Below are 18,554 nucleotides of genomic sequence, written 5' to 3'. Positions count from 1 at the left end.
TTACCTGAACTCTTTTTATGGTGGAAATAGATGAAAATGTTCCACAGGAAATGGTTAGTGTTTATTAGCTAAGGGTCCACATGTGTGAGCTAACGCCCCATTCTTGGAATCTAACCAGGTAGGAGAGTGATTTGTGGTGGCTGTAAAATTGTAATAATAGCCAAATTTAGTATACAAAATCACCATGACCTCAGAGGTAATTGCAAATGATTTACTACAGATCAATATATAACCTTCACAATACACAAATTTACCCAGACACCTCTGTTTGTATGTATGTGCTGTCTGTATCCACACATGAAGGACAACAGGGCGCTCCACAGCTGCTATTTGGTGGCCTGTTTCTCACACCGATTGCCCTGTCAGTGTCTAAAGGAAATCGGGCAATGTTTGGTAAATCTCTTCTAAAACAACAAGGCAGTTTTCATCAAGTTTGTGAAATGTAATTTTATTAATTAATAGAAGGGCATGTCTTACCAGACAAACTACCCCCAAATAAATAAAGTTTCAGCATCATTAAAAGCACACAAATGCACAACTTTACAGAGTACGATACAAAGTCAATTTTGATGATGTTCTTACTTGCATTGACTAAAAATCTGAGAAAGACTGTAATCAATCTCTAAATGATTCTGCATAAAGAGGAAAAGTAGAGCACAGTTATTTCATAGAAGGTTTCAGAGTGAGAGTTTGAGTGCTTTAAAAGATATTAGATAGATCACAAATTAAATCACACTCTGTTAACATTACAGCATGGAATCGTAGTTAATCAAAAATAAAAGTTAAAACAGCTGACGAAGGCTGCATATGTTCTTTTCCAACATAACACTACTTTCTACTTTTGGCATGAGTTGATGATCTTTTCCATGAGTAGGAAAATGTGCTCTGCAAACTCTCGGAGGGCACCACGGCCTCCACTGCTTTTGCAAATATATCCAACAGCCTTCTGGGCAGCGGCACAGGCGTCAGCGGGAACACCGCTGAGGCCCACTTTCTTCAAGCACTCCTCATCAGACACTTCATTTCCTATTAAGTCGAAGAAACACTGGTTGAATATTTAAAGAGATGAGGAATATTCTTTCTAAATAATGCAAAGAGCAGTCAATAAACAGTTCTGGCAACTTCAGACACTGCATATAAGAATGCTACAGATTAGATGGAACAAAATGAGTTAAAGTATTTCTATGAATAGTAAATACTTGAGGCCTAGTGTTTTTTCTTAAGCAATTCAACATAAATGCTTATCAATTAGAGGAGAATGGAGTATTCTCTCTGTGTGCCATGCCTATTACAGGTACTAGAAATTCTACATATAAATTATAAGTATTTAAACTTTTTCATGAAGGAAAATTTCCAATAAGAACCCCAAATTTATGTGGAATAATTATTAATGTTTTGCCTTATTTATCAATATTTTTATCCATTCCCTGCAAAGTCTTTTGAAGGAAAGGGAGAGGAATTCCCAGACAACATATTTAAGCCATAAACACTTCACCATCTCCCTATAATACAAACATTTTTAAGAAAGTGACACATTATCATCCAACTAACAAAATCAACAGTAATTCCTTACTATCATCTAGTAACCTAGGACACACTCAAACATCCTCAGCTGTCTCAAAACTGTCTTCTTAGTTGATTTATTTGAATCAGAAATCAAAAAAGGTCCACATATTGCATTTTGTTGATATACATCTTAAGTCTCCCTTTAACAGCTCTGATTTGTTTGCTGCTTGATAAATAATTATCATCACACTGACCTAACTATATCCCGCTCCCTGCCTTGCTTTTACTCTCTCTACCTCCCTCTCTTATCTTTCCTTTGATTGGATAAATTTCAGAAACTCCCAGGACCTAACATTCACCTTTCTGAATACAACTATTACTAAAATATAGACCAAATACTACTAATAAAATGTTGGTTAAGAGTGTTTATTTTAAACTTGTTCTACATGTATCTACTGAAATTTTTAATTATTAAATATATGGAAATTTGAATTGTTTTCAGTGAAAGATAATAAATATTAAAGTATCTCTTTGCATAATTATGGCTTTCCATTATTATGGCTGAAAAGAAGGATACCAACCAAGATATGCCACTTCTTTCCAGCACAGGCCCATTTCTTTTCTCCATTCATCTACAACCGCAAGCTTATCTGGCACATTGACTTCCATTTTGCAATCCAGTTTTAAGGAGGAGAGGGTCTGCTTTGAACAGGCCCTTTCTGAGATTAACCTCACCTAAAAAATAAAAGGGCAAAGTGAGAAAACAGACATCACTCACAATAAAATAATACCTTTTAAATAATACAAATCACAAGTGAGTAGTCCTTTGAAGGACTAGTTAAGAAAAATCAACTAACTTATTTTAAAATGATGAAGTTTCAGCAGATTTTATTTCTAGTAGTCCAATAAAGGTGAAAGACTGTTTTCCACAGTGGAAAGTAATCTATTTACAGGTAAAAAAATAAAACATACATTGTCTATTAGCAATCTAAGATTCCCCTATAATTCATTTTATTCAGAGGAAAGTCTATAACTTGTCTTTCGACCTGCTCAGGAACATGTATTTAAGATCTCTAATGAACCATAATAAATCATCTTAAACTTCATTTTTGAAAATACAAATAAATATTGCTACTTTGAATTAAAATATTCAATTGTAAGAATCAGTTCAGTTCATTTCAGTCACTCAGTTGTGTCTGACTCTTTATGACCCCATGGACTGCAGCACACCAGGCCTCCCTGTCCATCACCAACTCCCTGAGTTTACTCAAGCTCATGTCCATTGAGTCGGTAATGCCATCCAACCATCTCATCCTCTGTCATCCCCTTCTCCTCCCGCCTTCAATCCTTCCCGGCATCAGGGTCTTTTCCAATGAGTCAGCTCTTCGTATCAGGTGGCCAAAGTATTGAGAGTTTCAGCTTCAGCATCAGTCCTTCCAATGAATACTCGGGACTGATTTCCTTTAGGATGGACTGGTTGGATCTCCTTGCAGTCCAAAAGATCACAAGAATAAGCTACATTTTTTAAAAAATCCATCTGACATTTGCTTTCTTCCAAATGCTGACACCTATTTTCTATGAAATCTTTCTAGTTGCAAGATCCTATGGGAAATATTAGGTAGCACCTATTTAAAATAATATGTTCACATTCATTAAATAAACAAGAAATCTATTTGTTGACAGATTCCTAATTCTACTCACCTAAAAGTAAAAACAGCATAATTTTCTAGGCATGTCAAGGTTAAATTTGAGACTCTTTAATTGAAAATACTAAAAATCTAAATCTCTTATTTCAGTCACATGTACCTTGACCCTATATCACAATCTTGAAAAACATTGCTATGTTCAGGGGGCACATACCTCAATACCACTTTTCTTTAATAAACTTATCCCAATAGCATCTTTTACATCATAAGATATTATTTCTTTTTGGTCTCCTGATACATAAATGTGGCCATTGGTGAGACATCCATCAATATTGCAAACAAAAAGTTTTATCTCCTTCAGTTTCTCTTTGCCAAAATAACCGTATCTAAAAGAAACCAAAACAGACCTTTGAATCCAAGTGTGAAACTAATCACTCCCTCTCATCTGGCTAACACCAATAAACTTGATAATTCATTCCCATCCAATTATTCAAACATTGCCTTTTCAAGTTACTTCACACACAGACTTCAGCTTATAGTGCAAGAACTTTAAGTGTGGTCCAGCCAAACTATGTGGTTCTGAAGCTACTGAATAAGCCATCTATAGGCAAATTTTATGTATATGTCTTCCTCACGTAAGCAAAATATTACGAAAGATTCTAAGATGTTTGGAGGATCAGAAATCAGTGTCTAAGAGTGAATTTAAATGCACCTACTAAAAATAATTTATGATCTAGTGCAAAGGCTGTGAGGTCTTGTTTTCACCTTAATACTCTTTGTTCTGCAATAGGCCAATCAATGTCCACATCGATGTCCACACTGTGCTCGGCTCTCATCTCGTAGTACGCCATCTTCCCACCCTAAACACATTATGAGTGCCGTGAGGACTGTTGTCAACACGCATTCACGCTTATCCACAAATTTATTAAAATACAGAACAATGAATTCACTGCTACAGTACTAAGAAAAATGAACAACCCAACAATATCAGACATACAACAAGCAATTTCTTTTGGAGGGGAGAGCTTCATATACTTCTTACCCCTTTTCAAATGCTACCTACACAGTGCAAGTTCCCATTTTTCAGAATTCTATTTTAACATTGAAGGAGAGTAGAAATAATACATATCCTCCAGGGTTCTGACCACAAGGAATTTTCTGAGAATCCCTAGTTGTATTCCCTTTGTTCTGGTAAGTCTCTCCCATCATCATCCAAAAGTAGCAGTGTAAGTATTTTGGGAACTTCTGTTCCTATTTGCAATAGGGGTCAGACTGGGGAGGAAAAGAACTGTAGTATCTATTGCACAGAACTGACCCCTGAGGTACAGACAGGAGTCAACAATAACTGAACAGATCACATGTGGGCAAAAGCAAGAGCAATGAGCGTCATGATCCTGGGGTATGCACAGGGCAAGAAGGTTGAGACGCTTCTTATGATTGTAATCACTGACGGGTCAAGATCAATCACTGGAAATTTACATTTTTCAGAGTTGTCAGTCTCTTTAGAAATCTTGTTACAATGAGGAACTTCTATTTTTCTCCACGCTTAGGAAAGGGTCAAACTATAGTCCCCCTTAGCAAAGAGCATAGGGAGAGTTGTACCTATAGATGTCAAATCTAATTTTCCTGAATACTCAAACTTAACTGAACAGCTAGCCTACGGTTTGCCTACTGACCAGAAGACTGGAAAATTTCTTCCCCTTAGAGAACGAGTCACATTAGAATTTTCACTATAAACAGTAGAGTTTGGGGGTTTTAAAATGCTATTTTTTGAGTAACATAAGGATCTGAATTAAAATCCTAACAATGCCATTTACAACTTGTTTTTGCTTTGAGCCAATGACTTCATTTTTCAGAGCTGCCATTTCTTCCTCTGAAACAAAACTAGGAACATGCACTTTATTTCATTATATGAGATAACCTATGTAGTATTTCATATGATCAACAGTAGGTGTTGAATCAATAATACCTATAACTAAAATGAACAAATAGTATATGATATGACCATGTAAGCTCTAAAGCTGAGAGAGGCATCCAACCCACTTATTATAAAATGAGAGCACTTATTGTAAAAGGAAAGCACTAAGATTCAGAACAGATAAAATGATATATTCAAGGTTAAATAGTTACAGATAGAGATATTACTATAATCTGGTTTTCCTAATGCCTAGGTTGCTGCTCTTTTGCCTCTACTATACTGCTGCATTTTTTTTTGGGGGGGGGGGGTCTCTTTTAAAAGCCGTAAAGATTATTTAACTGTACAACCACAACTTGACAATAATACAACCATGGATTAAAAACAGAGTTTTGAATGAAATAATATGAATACCACAACATAAGTAGAATACTCAACAGTTGATTTCTTATCTTAATGTTAGAACTGTAGCAGAATCCTTCGCATATTCACTGAATGTATCCCAGATCAGTTTGGGGTAAGTGTGCCAGATAAATGCCTCAGATGATAAATCTTGTCAGTTACTCCTTTTCCTCTAGGGGTTGATACTTTCCTTTATGAACAGTGCCGCACTGCTTTTCTTAGAACTCAAAGTACATACACAAAAGGGTTTAAAAGATTTTTTCCAAAACGAGAGCACAAACCTGTAAGTAACCCATCTCTATCAAATGTCTTTTAGCAAAATAAAACGAGCCATTTTCATATAATTCTCCATCCCAGTCTTGTCGACGAGGTCGTTTAGCTGGATTCAAATTCAGAGGCTCAGTCATTTCACGAACTAAAGGCAAAAAGCTACAATAAGTCCCAGGTGCTCTGAACACTGAAATAGTTCATTCAGTAATTTTTTTAAAAAAGCAAACAAAAATAAACTCAAAATGTAGAATATTTCTGTTTCTAAATAAACAATTTAGAAGATTTTTTTAAAGGAACAAAACCTCTGATAACAACTCTCAGATGATATATTGATAATAATTCTGATAAATAATTCTGATGATTTATCTTTGCCTTTCAATAATAATAATAATAAGAGGAAAATAAAGTATCTTATGGAGAAATCCTGAATAATTAAAGGTTTTAAGGGATTCATACAAATATAATGCTTTTGGAGGACATAAAAGCAACCTTACTTGCCAAAGAACTGAACTTGTCATAAAATACTGATATTCAATATTTGAGCTCTTTAAATCTATTGCACACTATGTGCTTCTACAGAAATACAATGTGTATATTATTTATCTAATGTGATTGAGAAACGTTTATGGAATTACTGAAAAATGACTATTTCCTCATTAAATTATTGAACCTTACATATTGATGGGAAATGCTTATATAATGTATGAAACATTCTTACCAGTAATTTAAAAACTACTAATATAAAATATACATAACAATAAATTATGTTTATCATTAGTAATAATGAAGGCCAAACAATACCAACATTAATTACACCATGATATAATAAATGAAGCCTTTCTATTAAAGGTCCTATAGTATTTTTCTCCACTGAATCTTCACATGTGATTCCAAGGCTATTCCTGAAGTCCCCAGACAACACCCTCCCATAGTATCCTTATACTTTCTTTTTAGGCCCCAACTGTCCTAGTAAATATGCATCTCAAACACAGTTTATAGTTATTATGTATTTTAATAACATTTCATTACTGATATTTAAAATGCTGACATCATTAGACCATACACTCTGTAAGCAGTAAGTCCCAGCAGCCAGATCCAAGCGTGCACAGAGGAGACACCTGACAAATACATTAATACTTGCTTAATTCTAAAGTGAAAAGCTTGTGACATCTGACTATGTCACAGAGTACATATTACAGTACTGTTCTTAATGGTTGTAAAGTATTTGATTTTATGGATAATCTAGTTTTGTAGGGTATTTAAGTGGATTTTTTCTCTCCATTATTGGCATATTTGTCTATAATTTCTTTCCTAGAAATGCAACCTGGGGGCTGGCAGAGTCAAACCTATGTACATTTTATTAATAGCATACTATAGTACATACTGGAATTCCCTTGCCTTTTTGCTAAACTTTTTGCAAATTTGTATTTGTTGATATGTATAGGTATTTTCCAACCCTTTTTAACTTTAATCATATAAAACTTTATCATATAAAGCTCAACATTCAGTTTAACACTGGGTTTCCTTGACTTATTCAAAAGTGTGCTTTTCAAGCTTTAATTCTTCCTATATTTTATTTTTGATATTTAGTGGTAGTGGTTTAGTCACTAAGTCGTGTCTGACTCTTGCGACCCCATGGACTGCAGCCTGCCAGGCTCCTCTGTCCATGGGATTGTCCAGGCAAGAATACTGGAGTAGGCTGCCATTTCCTTCTCCAAGGGATCTTCCTCACCCAGGAATTGAGCCTGGGTCTCCTGCATTGCAGGCAGATTCTTCACCAACTGAGCTACGAGGGAAGCCCCTTGATATTTAGTGAATAAGTTCAAAATATTATATATATAAAACAATGAATTTGCTACAGAGAAGATATTCAACAATTGTTTATTGAATGAAATCAATAAACTAGTCATTGATATATTTTATTAATTTTGATGACATTCACATTTAGAGACTGAAAATCATTTTCTGCCTATAACTTTTCTTCTTATCTTAATAGCTCTTTTGTGGACCTTCTCCATTTTTACTGCATCTTCCTTACTATCTCCTTTAAATCAAACACAGGTTAGAGACAATTGGCCCAGTTTTCCTACCCTCAACAAATGTCAGGACTGAACAGAAATCATACTGCCCTTCTTCATATGTTTCATTTACCTATTTGTTGGTAATTCTATTCTTTGTGACATATTTTGCTAGTTTGTCTGGAGAGAAATAAGGCTCTAACTAAATGTTACAGTACTCTTTTGGCATAAGCAGTTGTGAACTTTGCGAAGCAATTCTACAGATTCATTCTTGAGGTTCTCCGTAACTTTTTGGTGGAAGACTTCTATTCCCACCATTCTATATGATTCATAGGTAGAACAACACAAAAGTATCTGCTCTAGAAAAATGTCATATTTGCCTCAAAATACAAATAGAGGATTACAAAATACAAATAAAGGATTATTTTATAATTCTTTGTAAAAAGAAAGAGAATTAATTTGGTTTCCATTGTTTTGTCTCAACAATCACAAGATTTAGAACTGATTATAAATGTTATTATCTACTATAGTGATAAAAATCCCACATTCTATTTTACTGCTCCCTTTTTAACTCTCCTACTCCTAAAGAATATTTACATAAGAAAAATTAATTTTCTGTAAGATGAGCTAAAATAAAAATCAATACAACAGATTACCTCCTTTCTGAATTTCACCCCATCGAAACTGATGCCGTCTCACAACAGAGAAAACAGAATCGTATCCTTCTTCTCGAATCATTTCTGCAACTTTTTGAAGATCAGTAGGATGTAAACATGGAGAAGTAGCTTGAATATTTCCTACAATGTCAACCTCTTAAAAAGACAAGACAAATGAAAAGAACATCAAAATGAAGTTCTTTGCAAGCAAGTAATACTAAGATCTAAATTCAAATGTTAAACAAGACTTGTGAAATGAGTAACAAGTTGGAAATTACATAAAATTTTGAATAAACTATTAGTCAAATTCATACCATTGTGATAATTAAGAAATTCTATGATGGCATCTAGTGAGGTAGAACTGTCTTTTGAAGCTTCAGAACTTCTTCGGTGAACTTGTGCACCAAACTGTTTGGCCACATTCTCAATTTCATCATGGTCTGTTGAAACCCATACACTGTACAGATATTAAAAAAAAAAAAAAGCCAAATCACTAAAAAAAAAAAAAAAAGATAAAAAGGAGCTCTGCAACCCCCAAAATACAGTTTATATAATGTTAGAATAGTTTTTGTACCATCAAAATAATGCTACAGATTCAAAGCAATATAAAATTTAGAGAAAAATAAAGAATTTTCTATGGAGACCACATTTTTAAATGCTTGAAATATAAATGTGGTCCCAGATGTAATATTTATATTTATATTATATATAACATTTATATACATATTGTTTACACAGCCCTAGATATTTTATAAAATTAGAAAAAATGGATATTTTTAAGGATAATGCTTTATTAAAAATACTAGTAACACTGGAAGTTCAAATCTAAAGGAAATAAAGAAGATACTATTTCTTTTTTCCCATCAAAATCCAAAACATTGTATAGTTAATATGCCTGTTGAGAAAAAAAATGGACGTGGCTTAGCCAAATTGCAAGGCTGAGTTTCAAGCTCAGTAAAGACATATGCCCAAAACAGTCAGACAAGCCAACTCTTTTTTGGGCGGGATGGGGGCAACTAACAATGGGTACATAAATATCTGAACACAGAATCAACTGGGTGAAGCCACCAATAACAATCAGTCGTGGAGAAAATGACTTGACTGGCTCTGGAGAGCTTAGTGTAACAGCTCTATTAACCACACCTTACATAGCTGACCTTTTGCACTTTGTAAGGTGATAGCTCACAGTAAAATATAAAACATTATTTGGGAGATGCATACTAGTCTCTACTGAAGTTTTCTCAACCTTTATAAATTTCCATTGCTAGAAACAGAATTTTTTACTCTAGCCACAATGCTTTTAGACTGACATTCCACAAAGACTTCTGAATGCCTTCTTTTGTATACGCACATACAGTTGATCCTTAACCAACACAGGTTTGAACTGTGTGAATTTTTTTCAATAAATATATGGGGAAAATTTAAGGAGATCTGCAACAGTGTGAACTAAACTGCAAACTGTGCAGGCTAGTACTATCAGAAAAAATAAAGTTAGGTATGCTATGAATGCATGAAACGTATGTAGATAATGGGTTTCCCTGGTGGCTCAGATAGTAAAGAATGTGCCCACAACGCAGGAGACCTGGGTTTGATCCCTGGGTCAGGAAGATCCCCTGAAGTAGGAAATGGCAACCCACTCTAGTATGCTTGACTGGAGAATTCTGTGGACAGAGGAGCCTGGCAGGCTACAGTCTATGGGGTCACAAAGAGTAGACATGACTGAGTCTTTCACTTTACTTTACTTTCATGTAGATAATAGTCTACCCTCACATAGGTATAAGATGAATGATACTTAATATAAAGCTAATAATGTTGCAGCATCTGCCTACAATGAGGGAGACCCAGGTTCAATCCCTGAGATGGGAAGATCTCCTGGAGAAGGAAATGGCAACCCACTCCAGTACTCTGCCTGGAAAATCCCATGGACGGAGAAGCCTGAGGTCACAAAGAGTCGGACACGACTGAACTACTTCACTTTCACTTTCAATAATGTTGCACTTTTGGCTTTTAAAAAATGGAACAATGTTTCTGACACTGTATTATGAATATGACTGTAATACTGTATACCATAAAATTTTTATAACGATTCATTCATTAGTGTGTGTGGGCTAGGCTACCATGAAGCAATCATACTGATTAATATAGACCACCATTATTGTTGTTTAGCTGCTAAGTCCTGTCCAACTCTTTGTGACCCCAAGGACTGTAGCCTGCCAGACAACTCTGTCCATGGGATTTCTCAGGCAAGAATATTACAGCGGGTTGCCATTTCCTTCTCCAAGGGATCTTTTTGACCCAGGGACCGAACCCTGGTCTCCAGCATTAGCAGCTGGGTTCTTTACCACTGAGCCACCAGGGAAGCCCTAGACTACCACAAAGCAATCATATAGCTGCTTCTTTGTTATCAACGCCTAAATCATTATACCTGTAGATAAATACGAATTTCTTTTTCACAATATCTTTTCATTTTTGATGTTCAGTGTTAGTAATATATGTAACATGTACAGTGTTTTGTATCATATAAGACAATACTGATGTAGGTACTGATAGATGATTCATCTTGTAAACAAAGTAAAATTACGATATCAATACAGCCAAGTACTGTAAATGTATTTTGTCTTCCTTATGATTTCCTTGATAACACTTTCTTTTCTCTAGCTTACTTAACATACTATATAATAAATATATAAAATGTGTCAATAAATAATGAAAATAAATAAAACTAAATAAAGCATAATGTGTCTCAGATATAGAGAACTAGTGGTTACCAGTGGGGAGAGGGAAAGAGGGAGGGCCAATATAGGGGTAGGGAGAAAAAAATCAGATTACATGAAATCATGTGTGTAAAACTTTTGAAAACTGTAAAGCACTACAGAAGTTAAAGAATTTTTCCTTCAATTAAAAAAAATAAATTTAAAAAGTTGGATGCTCAGTTGTGTCTGACTCTTTACGACCCCATGAACTGCAGCCTGCCAGGCTCCTCTATCCGTGGAATTCTGCAGGCAAGAATATTGGAGTGGGTAACCATTCCCTTCTCCAGGGGATCTTCTCAACCTTGGGATCAAACCCGAGTCTCCTGCATTACTGGCAGATTCTTTATCATCTGAGCCACCAGGATAGACTTAAAATAAAAAACAAACAAAAAAAATGTGTTTATGATATTAGGAAGGGTTTGGTCAACAGTAGGCTACTAGTAGTTAAGTTCTGGGAAATCAAAAGCTGATCTGGGACTTCTGACTGCCCTGGCTGAGGAGGGGAGTTGGCACCCCAATCCTCATATCGTTCAAGGGTCAACTGTATTTCTTTCACTCCTTTCATTCAACATCTACTGAATGAAAGAGAAACTGCATGTTTCAAACATCTATGCTCAACTGTCAAGAGTGAAAAGAAAGAAACTCAAGAAAAATTCCTAACAGCTCTAGATTTAAGAAATTCCCTTTACTATTGGCAGAAGGAAGATTTAAATCTAGAGATAAAGTCAATAAACCCCCACCCTGCCCCTTAATTTTTTTCAGAGGAAGCCTAATAAACAAGATGAGCCATTGGCTAGAGGTCAAGTGTGTCATGTCTGCTCATATCATTCTGCAAAAGGCAGAACACCGAAGCCCTCATTTCCCTCCACTGCAAAACAGTAAATAGTTTTGGGATAAGTTTTTTACTGGAAAATGTCACAAAGGTATACAACAAACTGAAGTACCAATGAAAACTCAGTAAATTTTTTAAAGAGAGGATAAAAGGAGGGTGGTGATGGTATGGTAGTAAAGTAAAAAGTAAATGTAAAAGTTTTTAGACATCTAGTTAAATCACTAACTGAAATAAATTACTGAAGCCATTTACTTTAATATCCTGATCTTTACTGCAATAAACATTCAACACCTCAGGATTCAGTGATCTTTTGGAAATGCTTAAAGGTAAATAAAAACAGAGGTTTGCCTATGTTTCTTCTTTCATTATTCATTCATTCCTTCTTTCATGAAATGGAAATGACTCCTGACTGCGTAGTCTGTTTTAGGCCCTTCCCTGGACACCAGGAATGCAAAATCCATTGACATGAGAAATTCTCAACCTACTAGTAGAAATAGAGAATGGCCAGGAAACAATAACTGACCTTTCTATAATGCTTTACTTTTTACAAAGTATTTTTATAGTGCCTGCTATATAACAGGTGCTCAATATATACTTGCTGAATGAATGAAACAGTAAATGGTTAAGAGCATGGACTCTGAAGGAAGGGCTTCAAGTCTTGGCTCTACCACAAGCTAGTTATATGACCTGAGGCCAAATCTCCCTAAGCCTAAATGTTCACTAAAACAGAGGTGACAATGACAGCAATTACCAAATATGGTTGTTATGAAAAATCAATCTAAACCACAATATAGAATAAATGTTTAGTAAGTAATAGCTATTGAAAATAATAGGAATGGTGATAAAGGAACAGTTGACAGTCTCATTTAATCCTCACACTAGCTCTGTTTGAAGGAAAACTGAAGTTTTGCTTTCAGACCTTCAAAGGTCCAAACGTTTAATTTATATGTATTATGTAAGGCAATGGCACTATGAATATGAAAACAACATCCTACATGTACACTTAAAATACAATGATCATCATTTATTACATCATCATAAGGAAGTCAATCATTTCCACTCAGCTAAGGGGCATCATTACATTAGCAAGCTCAAGAGAAAAGGATGAGCAAATGAACAAACAGGTCTTTTTAATAAAATTTAAAATCAAGTATAAAGTAAACATCAAAGTGGAATGCCAATGGCTTTAGCCTCAAATGAAGTCATACTACATCTAACAGGATGAACAGGAGTATCAACCATGATCCCTATAACAGAAACTTCAAATCATAAACTGCCATTTCAAGGACAACACCGCCCAGGCCTTTCATTAATCATAAATCCACACCCTAAAAGTGAAACCAACTTATGTTTATTTTTCACAAGTATATTAGGCAACATGTAAAAAAATCGATTCACTCTAAGATTTACTTACACAGCATTCAACCACTGTTGAAAACCAAGCTCTTACAAACTCAGCTCTCACAATGACTTTTTACTAAATGAAAATAATATCTCAGCAATATTTTCTTGACTGTTAACTATGTAAGTTAATGGGCAAAGTTAGCAACCTTGAAAGTATTGTTAACTTTGATTCTAAGGAGGCTAGAAACTCAATTAAGTCAAAATGATTTTGGATAAAGTAATCTCCAAGCCTGAAATACAAATCGGGTGAGCTACAGTTTTCTCCAATTCCTTCACAGGGTAGATAGAATTTCTGAAGAAAGTAGAAGGTGAGAAGCAGGAAGGCTGCTCCAAACTGACTACAGCTTCAGAACAAGTCAATTAAATTCAAACCTACCCCTTTAGGGTGGTAGATTAGACCTCAAAGGGAAGAGAATGAATGGATAATTACAAGCTTCCTAAATTAACTGTTGAAGAAGGGTGTATAGGGGCTACCTGCCAGAAAGAAGGTAAATCCTCCTGGCAGCATTGAGCACTCCTTTTATGGGGCTGGAATGATCCTAAGAACAAGGCCTTTAAGCCGTTAGAAACCATGATGGAGTTTGGTTGACCACAGAGGCTTGGATAGAGTTGTTATGTGCAGAAAGTTTTGCAGTTTTCAGCAAAACCACCCCCATACCATAAAAGGGAGAGCCTTAGAGGAACCAAAAAATATAGGATTATGGTGATCAAGTGCACCATCCCCTTACTTTTTCTTAAAAATATGAATTACTACCTGATACAGTACAGTATATTAACTATCCTCTCCCTATTATAATGGCAGCTCCGTCTATGGATGGACCCTACTGCTAAACTCCTGGTTAAGTACACATAACAGTGCCTGTCATGTAGTAGGTAGTCAATAAATATTTGCAGAATGAATGAATCATTTTTGCTCTTGAATTTGTATCTCAAACACACCCTACCTTTTTAAAGGTTAAGCCAGTTTGAAAAGGGTTTCCCGACATATGCAATCGGAGTTGTAAAGGAGTTCTGTTCTCAAATCTATTAAGAATGTGATTTTGATCTCTGGTTTATGTCACAGAAATAGGGTTTTATTACATCACTACTAACTTAGATGCACCTTCTCTCGATCCTTTTTGTTTTCCAGTGTGTACCTTTTGTAAGGAGGTAAAAATGTCCCAAAGTCTGTGAGTTTCACAGGGAAAGAACCACGTCACAGTCATCTTGTAATCCCCTTGGATGTGTATGGCAGAAACTCAGCCTCAGTGTTTACTGAATTGAACCAAATCCCCAAGTCTTTCCCTATCTCTCCTCTGCATACTTCCTGTTACATTACTGTTATTAATATCTTTGTGTGCAGGCTCCTATTCACCCAGCACCACCCAAGACTTCCTTTGGATAAAAACATCAAGAAAATTAGTAAACTTATACTATTTTGGTATCTCCCTTGTAAACATGTTCGGTTAAATGAAAATCATTTATCCACATATTAATGTATGTAATTAATATGCTCCAGAGACAGCCATCTCTTTAAAAACCAAAACTCGAAAATCAAAAGGTGAAGATAATTTACTTTTCACGGGGAACAAATTCAAGCACAATTAGGTTGAAATTACCATGTGTAAATTCATTCTTGGCACAGAAAGCTTCCTCCCTTTTATGAATGACATAACTCCTGACTAACATGGCATATGGCCATGTCTCTTAAATGATGCACAATTAAAACCGTCCTTAGGGCAAACGAGGTTCCAAAGGTATGATCAAATCTTTTAGAAGCATTTCATCAAACAGCCCCGCGGTATGCTTTTCCACTGTCTCGCACCCAGGTACAAATGTGGGCAGCTTTCTAGATTGTGCTGACTCACAACAGGCTTAGAGTATTTTCCAAAGGTCAGGAAAGGATCTCCAAGCTGTGCTGGAATGAGAAAAGCCTCGACATCCCACTCCATTCATGAACCTGACGCCTCCTTAATCGATCAGCACCAGGTGGGTGGGAGACGCTGAGCAACAGGGGAAAGCTAGTGGCCTCCGTCTAAAGGAGTTATTATCGCAGACATTTCACAAGGCTGGCCTCCTTGCCTTTACCCTAAGAGGTCAACCTGGGCCGCGCAGACTTTTGAGAAGAGGAAATCTCCCTTTTTACGGGTGTCAATTCTCAAGGGCTGGGGCAGGAACAGTCCCAAGTTCATGGCTACTAGCAGTTACGGAACAAGGAAGAAACTGGAGCCCCGCCTCCCCCGCGGGCAGCCGGGGCCCAGGCACCGCGAATCTTGTGCACCCCTTCCGGGGGCCGCTGCCCCTGGAGCCCTGGCCCCTCCGGCGGCCCGGCTCCCCCTTTCGACCCCCACCCAGGCCGCGCCGCCCACTCTCGCACATGCGCACCTCTGGAAGACCCCCGAGTCCAGGGCCGCACGCAGGACCCAGCCAATGAGCGGGACCCCGGCCAGGTGCTTAATGTTCTTCAGGGGGATGCCCTTGCTGCCGCCCCGGGCCAGGATGAGGGCCGCCATATGCGGGGGCTTCTCCACCCCTCGGCCCTGGCCGCCGCGGGAATTGCGCTGTAGCTTCGGCGGCCGGCCCCGAGAGGGTCGCCCCCGCGGGTTGGAGACGGAGGTGGCGGCCCCCTTCTCCACCGAGTCCATCTTCCTCCCACGCCTTCTCCCCAGCTTCTCCACATCCGGGAGCTCTTGTCTCGCCACCTCAGCTCGGCGCCGCCCGATCTCCCCGCCCGACTGCCCGCGGGGGTGGCTGTTCCCGGCCCCGCCCACCTCCGAACCCGCCCCCCCTCTCGGGGCACGCCGGGAGTTGTAGTCCGTGGGTCGCTCGCCGGGCCAGTAGGCTCCGCCTGCACGACCCCCAAGCCAAAGTCCGGCACCGAGAGCCCCGTCCTGACTGGAAGGCTTCTGCGGAGCTTGATATTGTATGGACACTAATAAAATAGGCAACATGGACACTAATAAAATAGGCAACTTGGACAACAAATAGTTCTTCTGCTGAAGAATTTCCCCATTAGAAATTGTAGTGGGTTTCCCACATCACACCCCGATGCACCCTAACTCGAAACAATTTACATTTAAAAATTTAAGTGTCCGTTTTCATGCTATGCTACCGACTCCTTGTTTCTAAGAGATGACCTCATTCGAATGTCCTCCAGGCCCTTTAAATACAACATTTTTAAAAACAGCTCTGCCTATGAGCTCAAACTGCTTCTATATTTGCATTTACCTTTTCTTTCTTTCTTTTTTAAAATTGAGATATAATTGACACGTAACATGTTCATTTCAGGTGTACAATGTAGTGATTCTGTGTTTGTGTATAGTGAGATATGATCACTACAATGGGAATATTTCTGTCTGCATTTTCTACCAACATCACCATCCACCTAGATGGAAAAACTTGGAAGTCAACCTTGCTTAGTCCCTTCTAAGTGCAACGGACATCTGTTCGGTTTTGTTTGTTTGTTTGTTTTTGGACTACTGAAATCTTTTCCTTTCAGGAATTGTTAGCTCTCTTACCTGGTGGGCATTTCACACAAATCTTTGGCAGTGTTGCATTGAATGTATGACCCAGGCTGATCAATCTAAGTACCTCATCTTCCTGAGAACAGTTGTGGCCCACAGACAGGAATATGATCAAGCAGATCCCCCTGGAGTCCTTTCCAGAGACTTTGGGAAAAAAAGGATATTTTTCTTGCTGAATATTTGGGTGCTAAGGACCCTCTAAACCTGAATCCTCAGGGCAGGATGAGGGAAGGGGGATGAGGAGAGTTTCTGTTCTGAAATTGACTGGGAGGCTTATGATTACATGGAAGAAAGCAGGGTCAAGCCACTCAGGGAGAAGGGAAAAGCTCTTGATCCAGACAAAAGATTCAAAGGGGCACACACACACACACACACTCATGTACACACACACACACACACACACTCATGTACACACACACACACTCATGCACACACACACACACACTCATGTACACACACACACACTCATGTACACACACACACTCATGTACACACACAAACTCATGTACACACACACACACTCATGTACACACACACATATATCTTTTTTGTGTGATTTTTTTAGAAAGAAATCTCCTACCTAACTTACACTTCGCATTTTACCACTTTTACAAGCCTGTATCTGGAAGCAGAGAGTCTGCTTGTCTGTCCTAGGTGGAGGACAGACAGAATGAATGAAAGGTAGAGGTATTGCCTTTCCTTTTCCAGGAGTGGCAGAAGGTCCCCGTGCTTCCCGGGTCTTGGCCCTTTCTGAAGGAGACAGAGTAAGCCTGTAGTGTTTTGAGTCCCAGACAGTCACTGGAAACTTCACGTCTCATCTTTTTGCCTGTGAAGTAGCCCAGCCCTTCTAGGGTCTGGTTCTGGGAGAAGGTGTTGGATATGGGGAAGGATGACTATAAACAGATATCAGTGCGGGGCCTGGAGAAGGGGCCAGGCCCCAGGAACCATCCCAGCCCTGCAGGCCACATGGTCATTTTGCCCTCAAGGCACTGGCTCTTTGAATGGGACCTTCCCAGTTATTGTGGTGAGAAACAGTAACACTGATTTTTTTGGTAACCATGTGAGAGGACACCTACTGCTTCTGACACACGAAACCTCTTTTTCCTTCTCCACTCCAATAATTACTTTAGCTCCCACTGATAGGACAGTTGCCATGCTCCACGGTCATTGCCTAGAGGCCCGCAAACACTAGTGGACCACCGACATCTGAGTGGTTTAACTCCTCCGGCACAGTGGTGTCCTCCACACAGTGGCACCGTTGTTTCTTATCAAAGGAGATTACAGCAATTTGCATAAAAGCTCTGAGACTGTGGACTCCTCCAGGAGAGGGACCGTTCCTTCTTTGTAATTGCATCTAGAACAGCGTGTGGGTTGCAGTATCTGCTTGGTAATAGGCAGTGAACTCCATCTCATGTTACTTTTCCAGTCTCTGCCCACACATACTTTTGTATCCCATTGCAGTCTTATGATAATAAAGTACCTTGTATTCTTTGCATTTTTACAGGGCGGTTTTGGTTAGACCTGACAGCTGGTTGATTCCCAATCTTGAGAAAGAAAGAGAGAAATGCGGGAGGGGATATTCAAAGTGGAAGGTGGTTATCTAGTTCAATATATGACACACAGAAGTTTGATAGTTTATTTTTTTTTCA

General features: G+C 38.1%; 1 protein-coding gene across 1 annotated transcript; it reads right to left on the bottom strand.

Moving 5' to 3' along the window:
- Positions 1-432: 432 nt before the first annotated feature.
- Positions 433-16,130, bottom strand: CMAS (cytidine monophosphate N-acetylneuraminic acid synthetase). Its single transcript, XM_043881801.1, has 8 exons — positions 15,767-16,130; positions 8,728-8,870; positions 8,414-8,569; positions 5,751-5,884; positions 3,918-4,012; positions 3,367-3,538; positions 2,088-2,241; positions 433-1,026 (listed from the first exon to the last, which is right to left on the bottom strand). Exons 1-8 carry the CDS (start codon positions 16,024-16,026, stop codon positions 836-838), a joined length of 1,305 nt encoding a protein of 434 aa, XP_043737736.1. The 5' UTR covers positions 16,027-16,130; the 3' UTR covers positions 433-835.
- Positions 16,131-18,554: the final 2,424 nt, after the last annotated feature.

Source organism: Cervus elaphus, chromosome 22 (assembly GCF_910594005.1).
Source record: "Cervus elaphus chromosome 22, mCerEla1.1, whole genome shotgun sequence".
Lineage (NCBI taxonomy): Eukaryota > Metazoa > Chordata > Mammalia > Artiodactyla > Cervidae > Cervus > Cervus elaphus.
The sequence above is the reverse complement of the archived record's forward strand: the minus strand, read 5'-3'. Positions and strand labels throughout refer to the sequence as shown.